Raw genomic sequence first — 15,238 nt, forward strand, 5'->3', positions numbered from 1 at the left:
TAATTTTTATATATATATAATTTATATATATATATATAATTTTTATATTTATATATATAATTTTTAAATGGTAAATAAAATAGTTTTCATACTGTCCTTGCACCTACATATCAATAGGGTGAGAAACTAATACTCATACATCTTCTAAAAAGTCAAAAATATTGTTGAATCTTAGCACCTATAGCATCCATATGAAAATATTTTTTATGATTATCTCAGGAAGCAAGAAGTATGAAGATCCGTTTGTTTGATGCTTCCAAGGACAATCTCATAAATCATATGCTGGGGTGGCCATACAGAAACAAGGACAACTTCAGGAATGAGGAAGTGAAGGGCATGCAGGTAACCATGGCACCTCTGGCTGAATGCAGCTGTATGATCCCGAGCAGCTTCTTACAGCCCTGCAATATCTTCCTGCCAGCTCTGTAGGCTCAAAGTCAATGAGGTAGGGAATACAAGTTCTCTCCACACTAAGGCATATGTTTGCTTCATTACACTAAAAATTTATTCATAAACATCCCACATGTGCATAGAAGTGCTAACAAACTCCCTGGAAAATCTTGGAGGTAGAATTCAGGACCTTCCATATAAAAATCACCAAGATCTCTACTTTTTCCACTCAAAGTTATACGGATCAAAACAAACTGACAAGCTCTAGACAACTAAGAGAAATATACCCAAGTAATTCTTGATTCAGTCTACCAGTTATTCTTCCCCTCCAGGTACAGAAGAAGGATTAAAGTATATCTCTAGTATGTGATCCTGATGAACAATGCAAAATGAGGTATTGAAAATGAAGCATTCTTTCAGTATAATCAGATCACTACTTCATTTCCTTTTTTTCCCTTTTGGGTAGAAATACATACATTCATTCAAATATATATATATTTTATTATATATATAATAGTTTTTCATACAATATATTATGATCACAGGCCGACTTTGTGCAAATTACCACAGGTGAGTAAGACTGCTTAGGCATATGTGCATGTGTGTGTGCTGATGTGCATGCTCACGTGTCTGTGTGAGGTATTAAACTAAATTAATGAATAGTCTACTTATTAAAGTAAGTAACAAATTTATTGATTCTTAAGCTGAATAACAAATACTCTATTCTCATTTAAGCCAATTAAATGAGATAGTTCAAGATAAGCACTTGATATGACTATTATTTGGTAAATAGCAATTTACTGTCAGGGTTGGTTTACTAGCCAGATGTGGACTGGAAATATAGCTGGGCTCTGTGAGTAGAGAGTGCAAGAACTCACCAGGATGTGGCCATTCTGCTCCATGAACTTACTGGGGTGTGGTGTCATGGAAAGATCACCGATGTGGGAAGTTATAAACTAGATTTTCACTCTAGGATAGATAATTGCTATATTTGCCTTTCAGGAACTGATTTGCCTCTATCACCATAAAGTTGCTTATTTTATCATTATCCATTATCATTATTATGAGTTTGGGATATTAATACCTCGTCCTAAAGGAGAAGCAACATCTAAAGTTAAGTTATACTTAAAAAAGTCTCATCCATTGCCTGTCATGACAATGTGCACAGTTCATAACTACTGTTTATTTTTAGCTACTAAATGTATTCACTAAATGTAGTAATATAAATTATGCCCAATCTAAAATTCTATGTATTTACACACATAGTTATAAATATAATTGAAATTGTCATGTTATAGATAATGGAAATTAATACATTTAAGGTTTGCTGGGAAGACAATTTTGTATTCTATTTATCTGAAATATAGCAAATGTGAACCAATGGCAAAGCAGAGTCATGCAAAAAATAGTGTCTGATACTGAGACTGTATATCTGACTGTTCCCATCTAGACAGAACCTTCCAGGTCTTGACATCTCCCTTAGAACTCTCACATAGGAAAACAACTAAACCAGCAAGATTACACTATATTCTCATCAATAGATAAGAGGCCCTTACTCAGTGAAGAGACATAATACCCATCTACAGGACACTATTATCTTTTTATTTGAGGCTAGAAATAATTTAAAAAAAATGTTCATGTCAAAAAAAGACCTTTCTGGGGCTGGAGAGATGGCTCAGTGGTTAAGAGCACTGCCTGCTCTTCCAAAGGTCCTGAGTTCAATTCCCAGCAACCACATGGTGGCTCACAACCATCTGTAATGGGGTCTGGTGCCCTCTTCTGGCCTTCAAGCATATACACAGACAGAATATTGTATACATAATAAATAAATATTTTTAAAAAAAGACCTTTCTGCCCTTATAGCTTGAAACCAAGAATACAACATGCAATCAAATAGCAATATATGCAATAAAATACATCCATTCAGTTCTGTTTTATGTAATACTGTATTCACCCTAGGTATTGCTTATTAGGGATAAGATAACAGGCATATATCCTAGAGATAATGAGATGAATATGGGGCTTCTAAGTTACACCAGGAATACCTACTAAAGAACATGAGTTGCAAATAGACACAGAAACATTAAAAAAAAAAAAAACCCTGTGTATCTCTTATAGACATAGACCAAGGCCCAAGGATGTGAGTTGTAAAGAAAAGGTGGGAGGTGTGCCTCAAAGGTGGAGATCTTTATTCTGGCATACACAGGAGAAAAGAGAGAAAGGCGTCACATGGGAACCATCAGACTAACCAACTTGGCTAGTAGAGGATCTGAAACTGTCTAGTTGATGAAGCCACTAAGTGGCCCAAAGTTCCTATTCTTTATCTCTTTACCTTCACAACACACAGAACACCCTCATTAGTCGCTGGGTCCGTTGTGATTTTGAAGCGCCCGTTTTCATTCCCTTTTAAGATGGTAAAATTTGCCTTCCAGTTGGCACTCTTAACCAAGTCCTTGTCATCCACGGGGATGCGCAGGATTTCCACATTGTATGTGTTCTCCTCCACAGTGGTTTCGTACTGGAGGAAAAGAAAACATTAAAAAATGTAGTTACTATAGAAAACTTCCACAAAGTAAAATGTTTCCTAATTTCAAAAGAACTTTGTCGTCATGGTGTTTACACAGATTACCTAAAAGCATGATCACAGAGAGTATTGTTTCATGAAACTGTTAGACAAAGACTATTTCCTACATATGTTGACTGATGTCATTTCACTCCAACAAGAGTAGATAACATAAATCGTAACATCTGGAAACAGAAGTCATGTGTAGATGTGTAGTTTATTTGAACTTCAGTTTTATTCAGAAATGAACACTTGCCTCAAAGCATGCCAAAAACTTGATAAACCACATTAGAAAACTGAAATAAGCAAAAACAAAGACAGATTTGTGTGTTCTGAACTTACAGCATTTTGTCTGAACGTGGGTGAGTTGTCGTTGGAATCCTGCACTGTTATGATACAAGTTGATGTACTGATCAGTCCAAAAAATTGGCCATTCATGTCTTGGACTTTCATTATCAGTGTGTACTTGTCCACAACCTGAAAGTAAAATAATTATTTAGTTGACTCAGACACTTGTTTAGATTCATAAATGAAACCTGTGTTGCACATTGCTTGTTTTTATTTGATTTCTATGTTTGGGAATACTTTTAAAATTTAGTAGAGAAAGGTAATTCTGGAAAGGTAACACTTTACAAAGAGACATACTGAGAATTTAGACAGTTTCTAACAGAAAACAAAAAAGTCAGAGATGGAGTACAGAGTAATGACATTTGAATTTTAAAATACTCAGAAAAATGTTAGCATTGTCTGGAGCAGTAGTTCTCAACCTGTGGGTCGCACCTCCTTTGGGTCGAATGACCCTTTCACAGGGGTTGCCTAAGACTGTCGGAAAACAGGTATTTGCATTACACAATTCACAACAGTAATAAGATTGCAGTTATGAAGTTGCAATGGAAATAATTTAATGGTTGAGGGTCCTCACAACATGAGGAACTGTATTAATGCTCGCAGCATTAGGAAAACTAAGAACCACTGGTCTAGAGTAACCTAACCTAGTGTCATGGTGAACAGGTAGGGAGCCCCTACACCTCTACATTAGACAAGTGGTCCAAACCTGAAACAGTAAAAAACAGTAGCAAAGGGGAAAAGAGATGAAATGTACTTGGGAGTTAGAGTAGAGTAGGATTTGATAATCAGTTATTCACTTAAGAGCTAAAAAGGAGGTTGAGTGGGCCATTATTTAGGTAGGTAGACAAGGCCCCCAGCAGCCATCATGGGAAGTCCAGAACAAGACAGCTTGCTAAGGGCAGCAATACTACAGAGGAGGATGAGGACGGCTGGGAACATGACAGGTTTGTTGTTTGTTTGTTTGTTTGTTTGTTTGTTTGGAGGATTTTTTTTGCACACATAGGATTTTATTTCCTAATGAGATCTAATAAACAAGAAGCAGTAACACCTAACTGTGTGGTCCATCCCTCATGGCAGAAGGTGGTGATGGGTAGGCACCCTTCCAGGTGGATGGATAGAATCATGCAGAAGAGGTTATGACGAGAAGAGCTGAGACATGATGAGGCACAGCGACAAGAAAGCTAAGCAAAGAGTATTAATATGCCAATGACAAAGGACCAAGATGAGAACCATCAATCCATGGTAAAAGGCTTTAATATATGCTGAGTGTGGGGACTGGGAGACTGCTAAATGTGGCCATCGGGAGGTTACAGACAACCTCTGGGCAAGAAATGTTGACCAGGACAGGAAGAGATCTATCAGAGACACAGTCACTAGTGTTGACTTCTCTCGTTTTACTCTTCTACAACCACTCCTTCCGTTACTTCTTTTCACCTCTGGAGTCTTCCTCTCCTCCTTCAGGCTCCCTTTCTGTGCCCCGCTTTCTCACTAGAATCAGCATTCTCCCAGTGAGGCACCCGTCAGCAGTCCTGGACACTCTGGTAGCCTGTGCTGTTCATCTAACCTCCCTGTTACCTCCTTTGCTCATCCCTGTCTTCACTCCCTATGCTGCTCTGCGCAAAGCGCCTGTCCCCACAGAGTCCCACAACATTTGAGTTTGCAACCTGAAGACGGATCAGGTCTGTGAGTTTGGGCCTTTAAAAGGAGAATAATCAAGTCTTACGGTCTTGAATTATGTCATATTGCTTAACCTCGTCAATTTGACTCTAAGAGAAGGGAAAGCCCTGTTTTCAACTAATTAAAATACCCATTTTACATACTAGAAATGTCCATAGTATGTCTTACAACTTTCCCATTTGTTGCTATGATGATTAATCTCTACCATCAGCCTAATAGAATTTAAACTCTCCATGGAAAAAGCATCCAGGTCTGTCTGTCTGTGAGGGAGCTACTGGTTTGGGTGAACTGAGATGGGAAGACGACCTAAATGTGGGCAGCAGGACAGCTCCACAGACGAGCCCTGGGCAGCACAGAAGAAGAGTGGAAGAGCAGAATTTCCCCCTCTATGCTGTGAGCAATTGTGCCCAGCCGCCTCAAGGGGACCTGTCACCATGACTTCCTGCCCTGATGGACTATACGCTGGGACTAAATCCCTCTGTCCTTAAATTGCTGTTATCTGGTATTTTGCAACTAAAACAGTATTGCTTCATACTTTACTACATACAAAATTAAGTGGTTGTTGGAAAACCTCTGTACTCATTTGCATTCCTTTCTGTAGATTCCCACGTTCTCTCCTCTTTGCTTTGGGGTCACACCCCATTGGTTCTTCTGTGCTTGCCGTAGTAATCACTGTAGGTGCACTGTCCTAGCTATACTGGAGGCTGTGGGCTTGTCCCAATAAAGTGATTTGTACATGGGACTCATCTTCTTCAGTGGGTAATGCTTGGCTCTGGGTTAAACAGGCTGACCAAATTGAGAAATAATAACAAAAGATTCAAAAACTTCTTGAAATAACTGGACTTGGCGAACCAATCAATTTTTCTAACTATCACATTTCTCCTACCTAGATTGGCTATTTATTATACCTTCCTAATAATTCAAGTAAATAATTTTAAACACCAGATAATATTCATATAAAGAAGTTGAGTAAAATTACTGCAATGTGACCACATGCTATTACTAGTAAATTTAATTTTCTCCCAAATAATACTTTCCTATTTAAAAACCACAGATGGGTAGACTGACTGAATAGGGGTCAGGATAAGAACAACAGTCACCAAAAAAGTTAAGCCTTATCACCTTTCGTGACTACTGAAGCCTTTACTGCTCTGGAACCAAGTAACCTCACACATTAAAGGAAATAAGATAATATGCAATAGTTTTCCTGAGAAGCCCATTACATCCTCTTTTTTAAACAGCAATCAGACTCTATTTCTTAAGGTTTCTCTTTACATATGGAAATAGAAATAATGCTTAAAAACTATGAAACATTTCAGGAATTCATATTTTCTTATAATCATTCAAATAAAATAAAACAGAATAGCAAGTTAAAGCAAGTGGGAAGAGAATTAAACCCACAGTGAAATGACTTTCTATAGTAAGGACAATACCTCTCTGTCCATGTAGTGAGAGACAGTGGTGATGACACCGGTGTCGGGGTGGACAGAGAAGAGCCCAGGTGACCGTGGGTTCTGCTCCAAGATGCTGTATTTGAGGCGCGTGTGCATCGTGTCAGGTTCATCTTTATCCGTAGCACAAACCACTCCCACCACAGTACCTATATGTTCAAAAAGCAAATTTGAACTTCCAGAACACCACAATGGGTTTGCTATCTACACTTTTCATCATGTCAGAGTGATAGCAGAAACCTTATTTAAATCGTGAGTCTACTCAGATGGGTCACAGCTTTAAACAGGATCTAGAAAGAAGACTCCTGATGGAGAAGCCAAATATCCTGGCATTGAAGTCACAAATTAAAATGTTTGATAGTAAATTACCAAAAATTATATGTCAGTCAAGAGTTAATTCAGAGCAGAGTACAGGAGTTATGCTCGTGTTACCAGCACTAAGGAGACTGAAGCAGGAGGATTAGGAATTTGAGATCAACCTGAGCTGTATAATAAGGCCCATCTCAAAGCAAATAAACAAAGTTAAAATAATTTCAATATGAATTCCAACATATTGCAATAATAAGTCAACTAGAGACATAAAACATGTCTCCTAAAGTAATTCAGTCTATTAGATTTAATTAATTGTTTAGACTCATTTTAGTATAGTTATGTAAATGATGAAACTTATTTTTCAATTTAATTTAATTTATTAATTTATTGGGGGATATGCCAAAACATGTACATAGAGCCTAGAGAACAATTTCCAGGAATCAGTTCTCTTCTGTTATATTTGTCCCAGGAACCAACTGTTGTCATCAGACTTGATGGCAAGTTCCTTTACCTGCTGTGCTATGTCATAAGCCCTCAGGGTGATCTTTTTTAGTTCACCCTTTCCTTTAATCTTCTACTCATTTGAAGACATTTCTCTCTGTCTCTTTCTTGCTCGCTGTTTTGCTCTGTCTACTCTGATTTTATTTATTTTGATTTGTCTTCCTTCAAGAGCTTTACAACATAGATAAGTAAGAACCTAATGGTTAGGTGTGCTTCAAGTAACCCAGATTAATGGAAGCCTATATGTTCATCCTTCATCTCAAGGAACAATCAAAGTCAATTGTTTCTCTTAGAAACCAGAAAAATGCAATGGGGCCATAGAGCCATGAGGCTTAGAAGTACACACACACACACACACACACACACACACACTATACACACATCTCATGTTCTTTTGACATGGTGTGTGTGTGTCTGTGTGTGTGTGTATACCAGTGAGAGAATTCAAAAGCAGCCACGACTCCTCTCTCAGTGACTTTAAAATAGAGCATGTGTGAGAAAGTGTGTTTCCTAAACGCTAAACTGCTCATCTTAACTTCACCAACAGGATGTTGACACTGTACAAATCAAATTGTCACAGTAACACAAGAAAAGGAAACTCAGGTATAATACAGTAAGGACACAAGCAACGACCAGAAATCTTAGCAGAAAAAATATTAGCTATCTTTTATAACAGAGTCTCCAGTCTCGCCTTATGGTGGTGTGCACACTTCACAATGCAAGCCTCAAAATCAAAATAAGACAATGCCACAGAAATAAAACAATTTTCTTTCACGTTGAAGGGGAATGCTTAGGATAGAACCTGTGTGACCTATGCGTCCTTCAAATTATTCTAATATGTATTCTAAATTATATGTAATTAAGTAGTCCAAGAAAATAGACATTTAAAAAGAACCTAAAAACTGCATTCCCTGTCTCTATCATTTAATACTTTCCCACAGTCCCTCTGAAATATCTATACTACATCTGTATTTACTGTTCCTTCTACCCTATGGGTCCTCTTGAAAAGGAAGATATGATAAAAACCAAACAATGCATATTACAAACAGCATACAAAGTCTGACTAATGGACTAATGGCTGCATTCCATAATTAATAATTAGTGTCACATTTACCAGAAATTTCTGTAGTATCTGGTAAGAGGCACGTTGATTAGAATTGATGGGATTTGACTAATGTTTTCTGGTAAGTAGGTCCCAGATCTGTGTTATCTCATGATTGACTGGCCATGAATATAAAAACTCCAATGGGGGAGAAACGTCCACTGAAAAACATGTTTGTCTTGTGAGCACAAGGACCTGAGTTTGATCCCCAGGATCCACATATAGAAAGAAGTTGGTGATGATGCTGTACTCAGAACCATAGAGCAGGAGTCGGAGAGGGGTGGATCTGTTGCACTCAGTGGCCACCAGCCTAGTCTACTTGACCAACTCCAGGCCACTGAGAAAAACACTCTCCCAAAAAACAAGGTAGGTTGTAACTTGAAGATGACAGGGGAGATTGTAATCTAGTTTTCACATGCACACACACATGAATACACAAGCACACACACAAACATACACACAAATGTATGCATGTACCCACACAATGTAAATAAAACAAAAAAAATAAAAAGTCTCACTGTCTCAAAAATATACACAAACATGTTTGGCATAGAAACAGTCTTACCAAGTCTACTGCTTTCTGGAACCTCAAAATTATAAATCTCTTCTGTAAAGAGAGGGTAATTGTCATTTTCATCCTCTACTTTGATGGGCAATGGGAGCGGTAGGTCTGCTGAATAGCCATCCGCCGTGGACGCATAGGCGATCAGCTGTGGAAGAGAGACAGTCAGCGTCAGCAGCCAGACAACATCACAGCACAGGGGAGACAAATGCTCCGCACCCTTCCCTGAAGCCCTTTCAGTAGAAAGCTAGCCCACCAGTGCTCCACACTGAGATAATTAAAGCAACAGTCCCCGGGACAGGGAGGAAACAGCTCTGTTTGAGACAAAGAACAGGGCAGAATGTAGAGAAGATGGAGATGAAGTCACACATGCGTTATTTTGAGGCATCGGGTGTACTTGTGACTCAGGTCACAGTCTTTAATCTTGTTGTCATCAGTAAGGTTCATTGGGAGATGGTCAATTCATGGCCATTGGAAAAAAAAAATCTGCATTATCTGAAAAGCAACCTCCCAATCTTGTTTCTGGATTCTTATTGCATACCCCATAGATTGTATGTTTAAACAGATTTTTTTTTACAAAACACACTTATTAATTTCTTCATTGATCATTAACCAAAGGAAATGCAAGATCAGACAGAATCTAGTTCTGCTCAGTATGTAATTACATCAAATTGAATGTCTTATAGCCCAAAGCAAAGAATGTGACATGAGGACATCAGTCAGATTGGTTCCTCTGCACCTCTTCTGTCCTCTAGAAACAGACTCCATCTTCCCAATGGGATCCTTCTTGCTGAACTCGGTTCATGAGAGCAAAGCACATTCTGTACTATTGCGGAACCTGTTGAAGTCAGTGCCCCACTGAGTGTACACTTATCCAGACCCGAAAACTGAGCTATTAGCCCTTTACTTAGGCTTTGTTTCTCACTTTTATTCCTTTATCTGCTTATCAGACATGATCAGAGAGTAGCATACATGGGAAAAAGGCAACAGCCGTGGCGGAAGCTCAGCTGTGAATCTGTCTGGAAAACTGAAAATGTTCTAGTAAACAGAGATGATGTCTAACAAGCTGAACCCAACTCTTACAGCTGCCTGCACTGAGTTTTATGTTCACAAACAATTAAACCTCTTTGCTTCATTTCAGGGTTGCCTAACCAAAGCTGAGATAAAGGATTGAGCAAGCATTCCAACGCACAGTGCATGCTATTGTTTTCTGACTTTACAACACCCTCTAAGAAGATAATGCAGGAAGAAAAGAGCAGGTGAGGTCCCAGGAGACAGACGGTTCATTAATATAGGGCCATATTTACTAATAAAGCACCTACATCAAAAACGTCATATTCTTCACGATCCACAGGCCGGGTACAGAACAGATTCCCAGTGTCTCTCTCTATGAAAAACAAATTCAATGGTTCTTGATCAACTCCACGCCCACTTATTGAGTATAAGACGGTGTAATTCTGGGCTGCATCAGACTGAACCTGAAAGAAAAATACACAGAAGTAAGCACTTAAAATTCAATTTAAATGCTAATTTGTGATATATGTACATAAGTATTTTGCATAGTTTAATCTTAATGAAATTATTTCAGCAGAAAAAAGCAATATAATATAGTTGGTAGGGATATGGCCATAGTACATGTATGGAGGTCAGAGAAAAACTAGCAAGAATGAAGTCTCTCCTTTCAACATGTGGGTCCCAGGGACAGGACTCGGGTGTCAGGCATGGTGGCAAGTACCTTTACCACTGAGTCATGGTGCAGACCCTTCCCTACCATTTTCCTTACAGCTGAGTCCAAAGATGGTGGGAAGAAACTCTATGGAAGATGGGCGATGGTGGCGCACGCCTTTAATCCCAGCACTCGGGAGGCAGAGGCAGGCGGATCTCTGTGAGTTCGAGACCAGCCTGGTCTACAGAGCTAGTTCCAGGACAGGCTCCAAAACCACAGAGAAACCCTGTCTCGAAAAAAAACAAAAAAAAAAAAAAAGAAACTCTATGGAGACTACACTTAAGCATGGCTACACAAGGGCAGTCAAAAAATACACAGAATAATATGAACAATAAAACAATATAGTAACAAAATATAGCAATATAAGTAATAGTATAAATAATTATGACCTAATCGACTGTGTGAACAAATAGTGAAGATTCGTGACGATTTGGGCTCTATAGAGTGAAGCAAGCAGTCTTACTTTTGAACACAGGGATAACCATTTTGACCATGCAAAGGTGACCAAGCTAAGTCTATAGTTCTAACATTTGTGGGACTGAAGCACCAGGATCACAAGATGGAGGCCAGCATGGGCTACATATTGAGATCTCATCTCACTTCTAGTGCCCCTTCCATGAAGGAAAGAAAAGAGGACGCTTTAGCTCTCGATGCTCTCTTAGTACTCTAGAACTGCTTCACTGGTGAACACATTCACCGGAGAGGAGTGAGCATCTCCCTTGTTAAAGCCGGTTTCTAGAATTCCAGTGAAATGGAGCTATTCTGAAGACCAGGATTCAATTTCTTTCCATCTCCAGTGCATATAGCAGTACCTACAACACCATGTAATAGATACAGATACCCAATAACCATCTTATAAATCACCAAATAAGTAATTAAAGGCATGCAAAGGCTGTAGTTGTCCTACACCATTAGCACATCAGTCATTTTCAGATTTTATTCATTTGAATTGTGTTGTATTTCATCAGCAACTTTAGTCATATCTGCTTTTTTTTTTTTTGGCTTTTCTTGACACAGGTTTCTCTGTATGGCTTTGGAGCCTGTCCTGGAACTTGCTCTGTAGCCCAGGCTGGCCTCAAACTCGCAGAAATCCGCCTGCTTCTGCCTCCCAAGTGCTAGGATTAAAGGCATGTTCCACCACTGCCTTGGCTTCTACTTATTTTTTTCAGTGCTTAACTATTTGCTACATCTGAGTCAAACAGACCCTCCACTTAGCTGGACCACACAAAGAAGGAAAGAACACTCACCTGCTGAAGAAACAATGGGAAGGGACCCAAGGAATTCTCTTGCATCGAGCAAGGAATGGGTGCCCATCTTCTCTTGGCTCTCCTGAGGACAGTATTCTTGGTATGTCTTTTCTTCAGGACCTGAATTTAAAGGAGAAAATAAGTATCAGGAGCATCACAGTCAAAAATGTATGTCCCTTTCTGCTCCTTTTACATGCGCTGTCCTATATGGTGCCACTGGCTGTCACTAGGCATGGGATGATCTGCATTAACTAAAATTAATTTAAATGGAAAACTATCTTTTCTTTGCACTAATTTTATGTTAAGCACCCAGCAACCAAGTCACTGCACCAGACACTGAAGATAACAGAACATTCTAGAATATTTCTATCATTGCAAAATGTTCCACCAGATGCTTTAGAAGCAATAATTTTATTTCATGTAGCAAAGGGAGACACTTGGTTTCATGGTAATTATTAACAACTAATAATTTTATTAAATATTCAATAAAGTACTAAGCAGTCATTTAATTAACCTTGCCATCAATTTATTAGCATAGATTAGGTGTAGGCCAATTGAAATCTCCCATCATTTTGTGACTACATTTACAACGCTGTTTCTCATGAGTAAGTGCTTGCACTAATAAGAAATCCTAAAGGCTGTGATGAAAGGGGTCTCAAACCAACCCTGGAACACAACTGTCTTAGGTAGAAATCAAAGCTAGACAAAGGCTTCACAAAGGAGGATATCATTACATTTAACACCAGAAAAACCTAAGCCAGCATTTAACTGGTATTGAGAAAGTTTAGAAACAAAAGACAATGTAAACGAATGGAAGAAGAGAAGAAAAGTAATAGGATCAAAACAGGACAACAGAGAAGGAAGAGAATGGAATGGTGGAGGGAGGGCTGGTAGGAAGGGGGACAGAAGGGGAGATAAAAGATACTATTTTTTAGGGGAAGAAATGTTACTAGAAAAAGCCCCATGCTTGAGAATGTCCACTGTGCTTTGCATACCTTTTTCTGGTGCTCCAGCATTACCGGGATCTCTTTCTGTGTCTGTGTCTTTGAGTCAGAAAGCTGAATGGTAAATGATCTTTTCTTGCCAGACAGCACAAGAGCTCTGGCTGGATAAACTGACCCATCATCTAGAACTCGGAAATCGGGATCGCTTGGCCTGATTCCATCAGCAGAGCTGAGACACTCTTTCAAATCAACTGCCCGCGGAAATGTTCCAGTTGTCAGGTGGAGACACATGCATTAAGGAAACATATATGTTAAAATACTCTCCGTGCACGAAAGCCAAGCAGCTGGCATTAGTAGAATACTTTAATAGTCCTCTCTCATTCTTAAAAATAATACTCTCATTTTAATTAACAGTGATGGTTCTTCACTGTATGTTTTTGTTGAAAAAGAAGCTTTAAATGTTAACAAGCTTCTAGTAGGCTTATGAAATGATTGTCCACCGAAGACTAGCACACATAGCTCTCATGACAAAAGTGAGCCACACACCCGCAAGGTGCACCTGAATCAACACAGTGGAATTTCCCTCAACAATGCACTGACAGTGTCTTCAGAGGCACCTGCTTATAGTCAGAAGACACATAGAGAAACACAAAGAACAGAGGAACATATGGGCTGACAGTCAAGTAAGGAAAACCAATCCCTGAGTTCTTCCCATAGCACTGTGGTACATTCCAGCCCCAAAGACAAAGCTTCCCCTGGGCCTCTATGGGAACGCCACATGGCATCTTTCCTATGTGGGGTTTTGCCTCCTAATAAAAGGTGATGACTTTTTAAGTATCAAAACACAACTGTTTCCCATCCCGTTCTTCATCTGCTTTTACAGAAATCAAACTGACAATGCCCAAACAATGACCTCACCTTGGGGCCCTTTGCTTTGCGTTGTATCTTTGTTTAACCTGAGTCTGTCATGGGCAGACTTAACAAAATGACGGAAGTGTCATTTTTAATGTTTTAAGAGATAACGATCTATTTCTCTGATCTTTGTATACTTAGCTGAATGATTTTGTCTGATTTTTTTCTCCCAGAGGAACAGGCTACCTCTAATTACATCTTTCTTTTCTTCTTCCTCACAGTAGAAAAACTGAAATTAATCTGATTGAACACTTTGTTGAAAAGGCCATTTCCATATTTTTGAAAAAGTATTTAGTTTTTTTTTAAAAAAAAGTCAAAACTTGTGGTTGTTTCCTCTAATTTCTTCAAACCCACATTCAAAACAAACAAACAAACAAGCAAAACCACCCGGGCAGAACTGCCCGGCTTCTGGGAGAAACTGAAGGTCATTCAGTTTTTCGGGTTTACAGTTTAAAATGACTGACTATGTCCAGTCCAGAGGAGAATGGTAAGCTTTGTTACACTTCTCAGTAAAGGTGTAACACTGATCAGAATACTGCTCCAGGGCTCTCAAGATGACTTCATGGATAAAGGTGTTTGCTGCAAAGTCTGATACCCCAAGTTTATCCCTGGCACTCACAGGGTAGAAAGAAAGAACGAAATACAACAAGTTGTCCTCTGATCGACACACACAGAGACACAGACACACACACACACACACGTGACACACACACACACAAAGACACACACACACGCGCACAAACAAACACAAAGTAAATAAGTAAAATCTAAGTTTCAAATCAAGGATTGCAGTAGTGTTTCTCTTCAATACTCACCTATATTTATGTGATTCTTGTACTCAGAGTGTTAAGAATGTGATACTTTAAACTGTTCAAAGATTAATGATTGAAAAAACGTGGATTGGAAAACTCACACTAGAGTTAACCATCAAATCCAACAGATATAAGGGCAAAAAGGTGTGTTTGATAATTGTCTCCATTTCTAAGTCAATGTAGACTAGCTCCAGAGGGCAAAGATGACACACTACCCTTCTCACAAACTAGGGACACTCCACATCTGTTTCAAAGCAGCTGTGCAGAATGTGCTCACCTCTTCCAATTATCTTGTCAGCCTCTAGTGTCGAAGGCACATTTAATGTCACCATTTTACAGGCTTCACCAACAAAACTGAAGACCTAGAAATTTTAAAATATCACATTAATTCATCAGAAAATACAAACTACATGGTCATCTCAGTAAATGAAGAACAAGCAATGGACAAACTCTTCCTTACATTGATAATAACGGACTCAACATCCTAGTGACATACAAGAACTTGCTTAACAAAGAGTATCTATGCAAACTAGCAACTAAGTTGACTAAGTTCATGCTTAAGTGAGAATAATCAAATGTTTCCTTCACTGTTGGAAAATCATGCCTACTCCATGCCTTCTATGTGATATTATAATAGAGCTTCTAACCAGGGTATTTACACAAGAAAATAAATTGATCTAAGTAAACAAAT

The 15,238-nt window shown here is 38.8% G+C and overlaps 1 protein-coding gene across 1 annotated transcript in view; it reads right to left on the minus strand.

The window, feature by feature from the left end:
• LOC101994499 (desmocollin-3) overlaps window positions 1-14,903 on the minus strand; it is a 25,782-nt gene extending 10,879 nt beyond the window's left edge. The window contains exons 1-8 of the mRNA XM_026783608.1: window positions 14,825-14,903; window positions 12,875-13,074; window positions 11,880-11,999; window positions 10,229-10,384; window positions 8,910-9,054; window positions 6,412-6,578; window positions 3,296-3,430; window positions 2,723-2,908 (exon numbers count right to left, since the gene is read on the minus strand). Coding sequence (XP_026639409.1) covers window positions 2,723-2,908; window positions 3,296-3,430; window positions 6,412-6,578; window positions 8,910-9,054; window positions 10,229-10,384; window positions 11,880-11,999; window positions 12,875-13,074; window positions 14,825-14,879 — 1,164 coding nt within the window. The 5' untranslated portion in view covers window positions 14,880-14,903. The remainder of the gene's footprint in view (window positions 1-2,722; window positions 2,909-3,295; window positions 3,431-6,411; window positions 6,579-8,909; window positions 9,055-10,228; window positions 10,385-11,879; window positions 12,000-12,874; window positions 13,075-14,824) is intronic.
• Window positions 14,904-15,238: the final 335 nt, after the last annotated feature.

The sequence above is a fragment of the Microtus ochrogaster genome, chromosome 18 (assembly GCF_000317375.1).
Source record: "Microtus ochrogaster isolate Prairie Vole_2 chromosome 18, MicOch1.0, whole genome shotgun sequence".
NCBI classification, from domain to species: Eukaryota; Metazoa; Chordata; class Mammalia; order Rodentia; family Cricetidae; genus Microtus; species Microtus ochrogaster.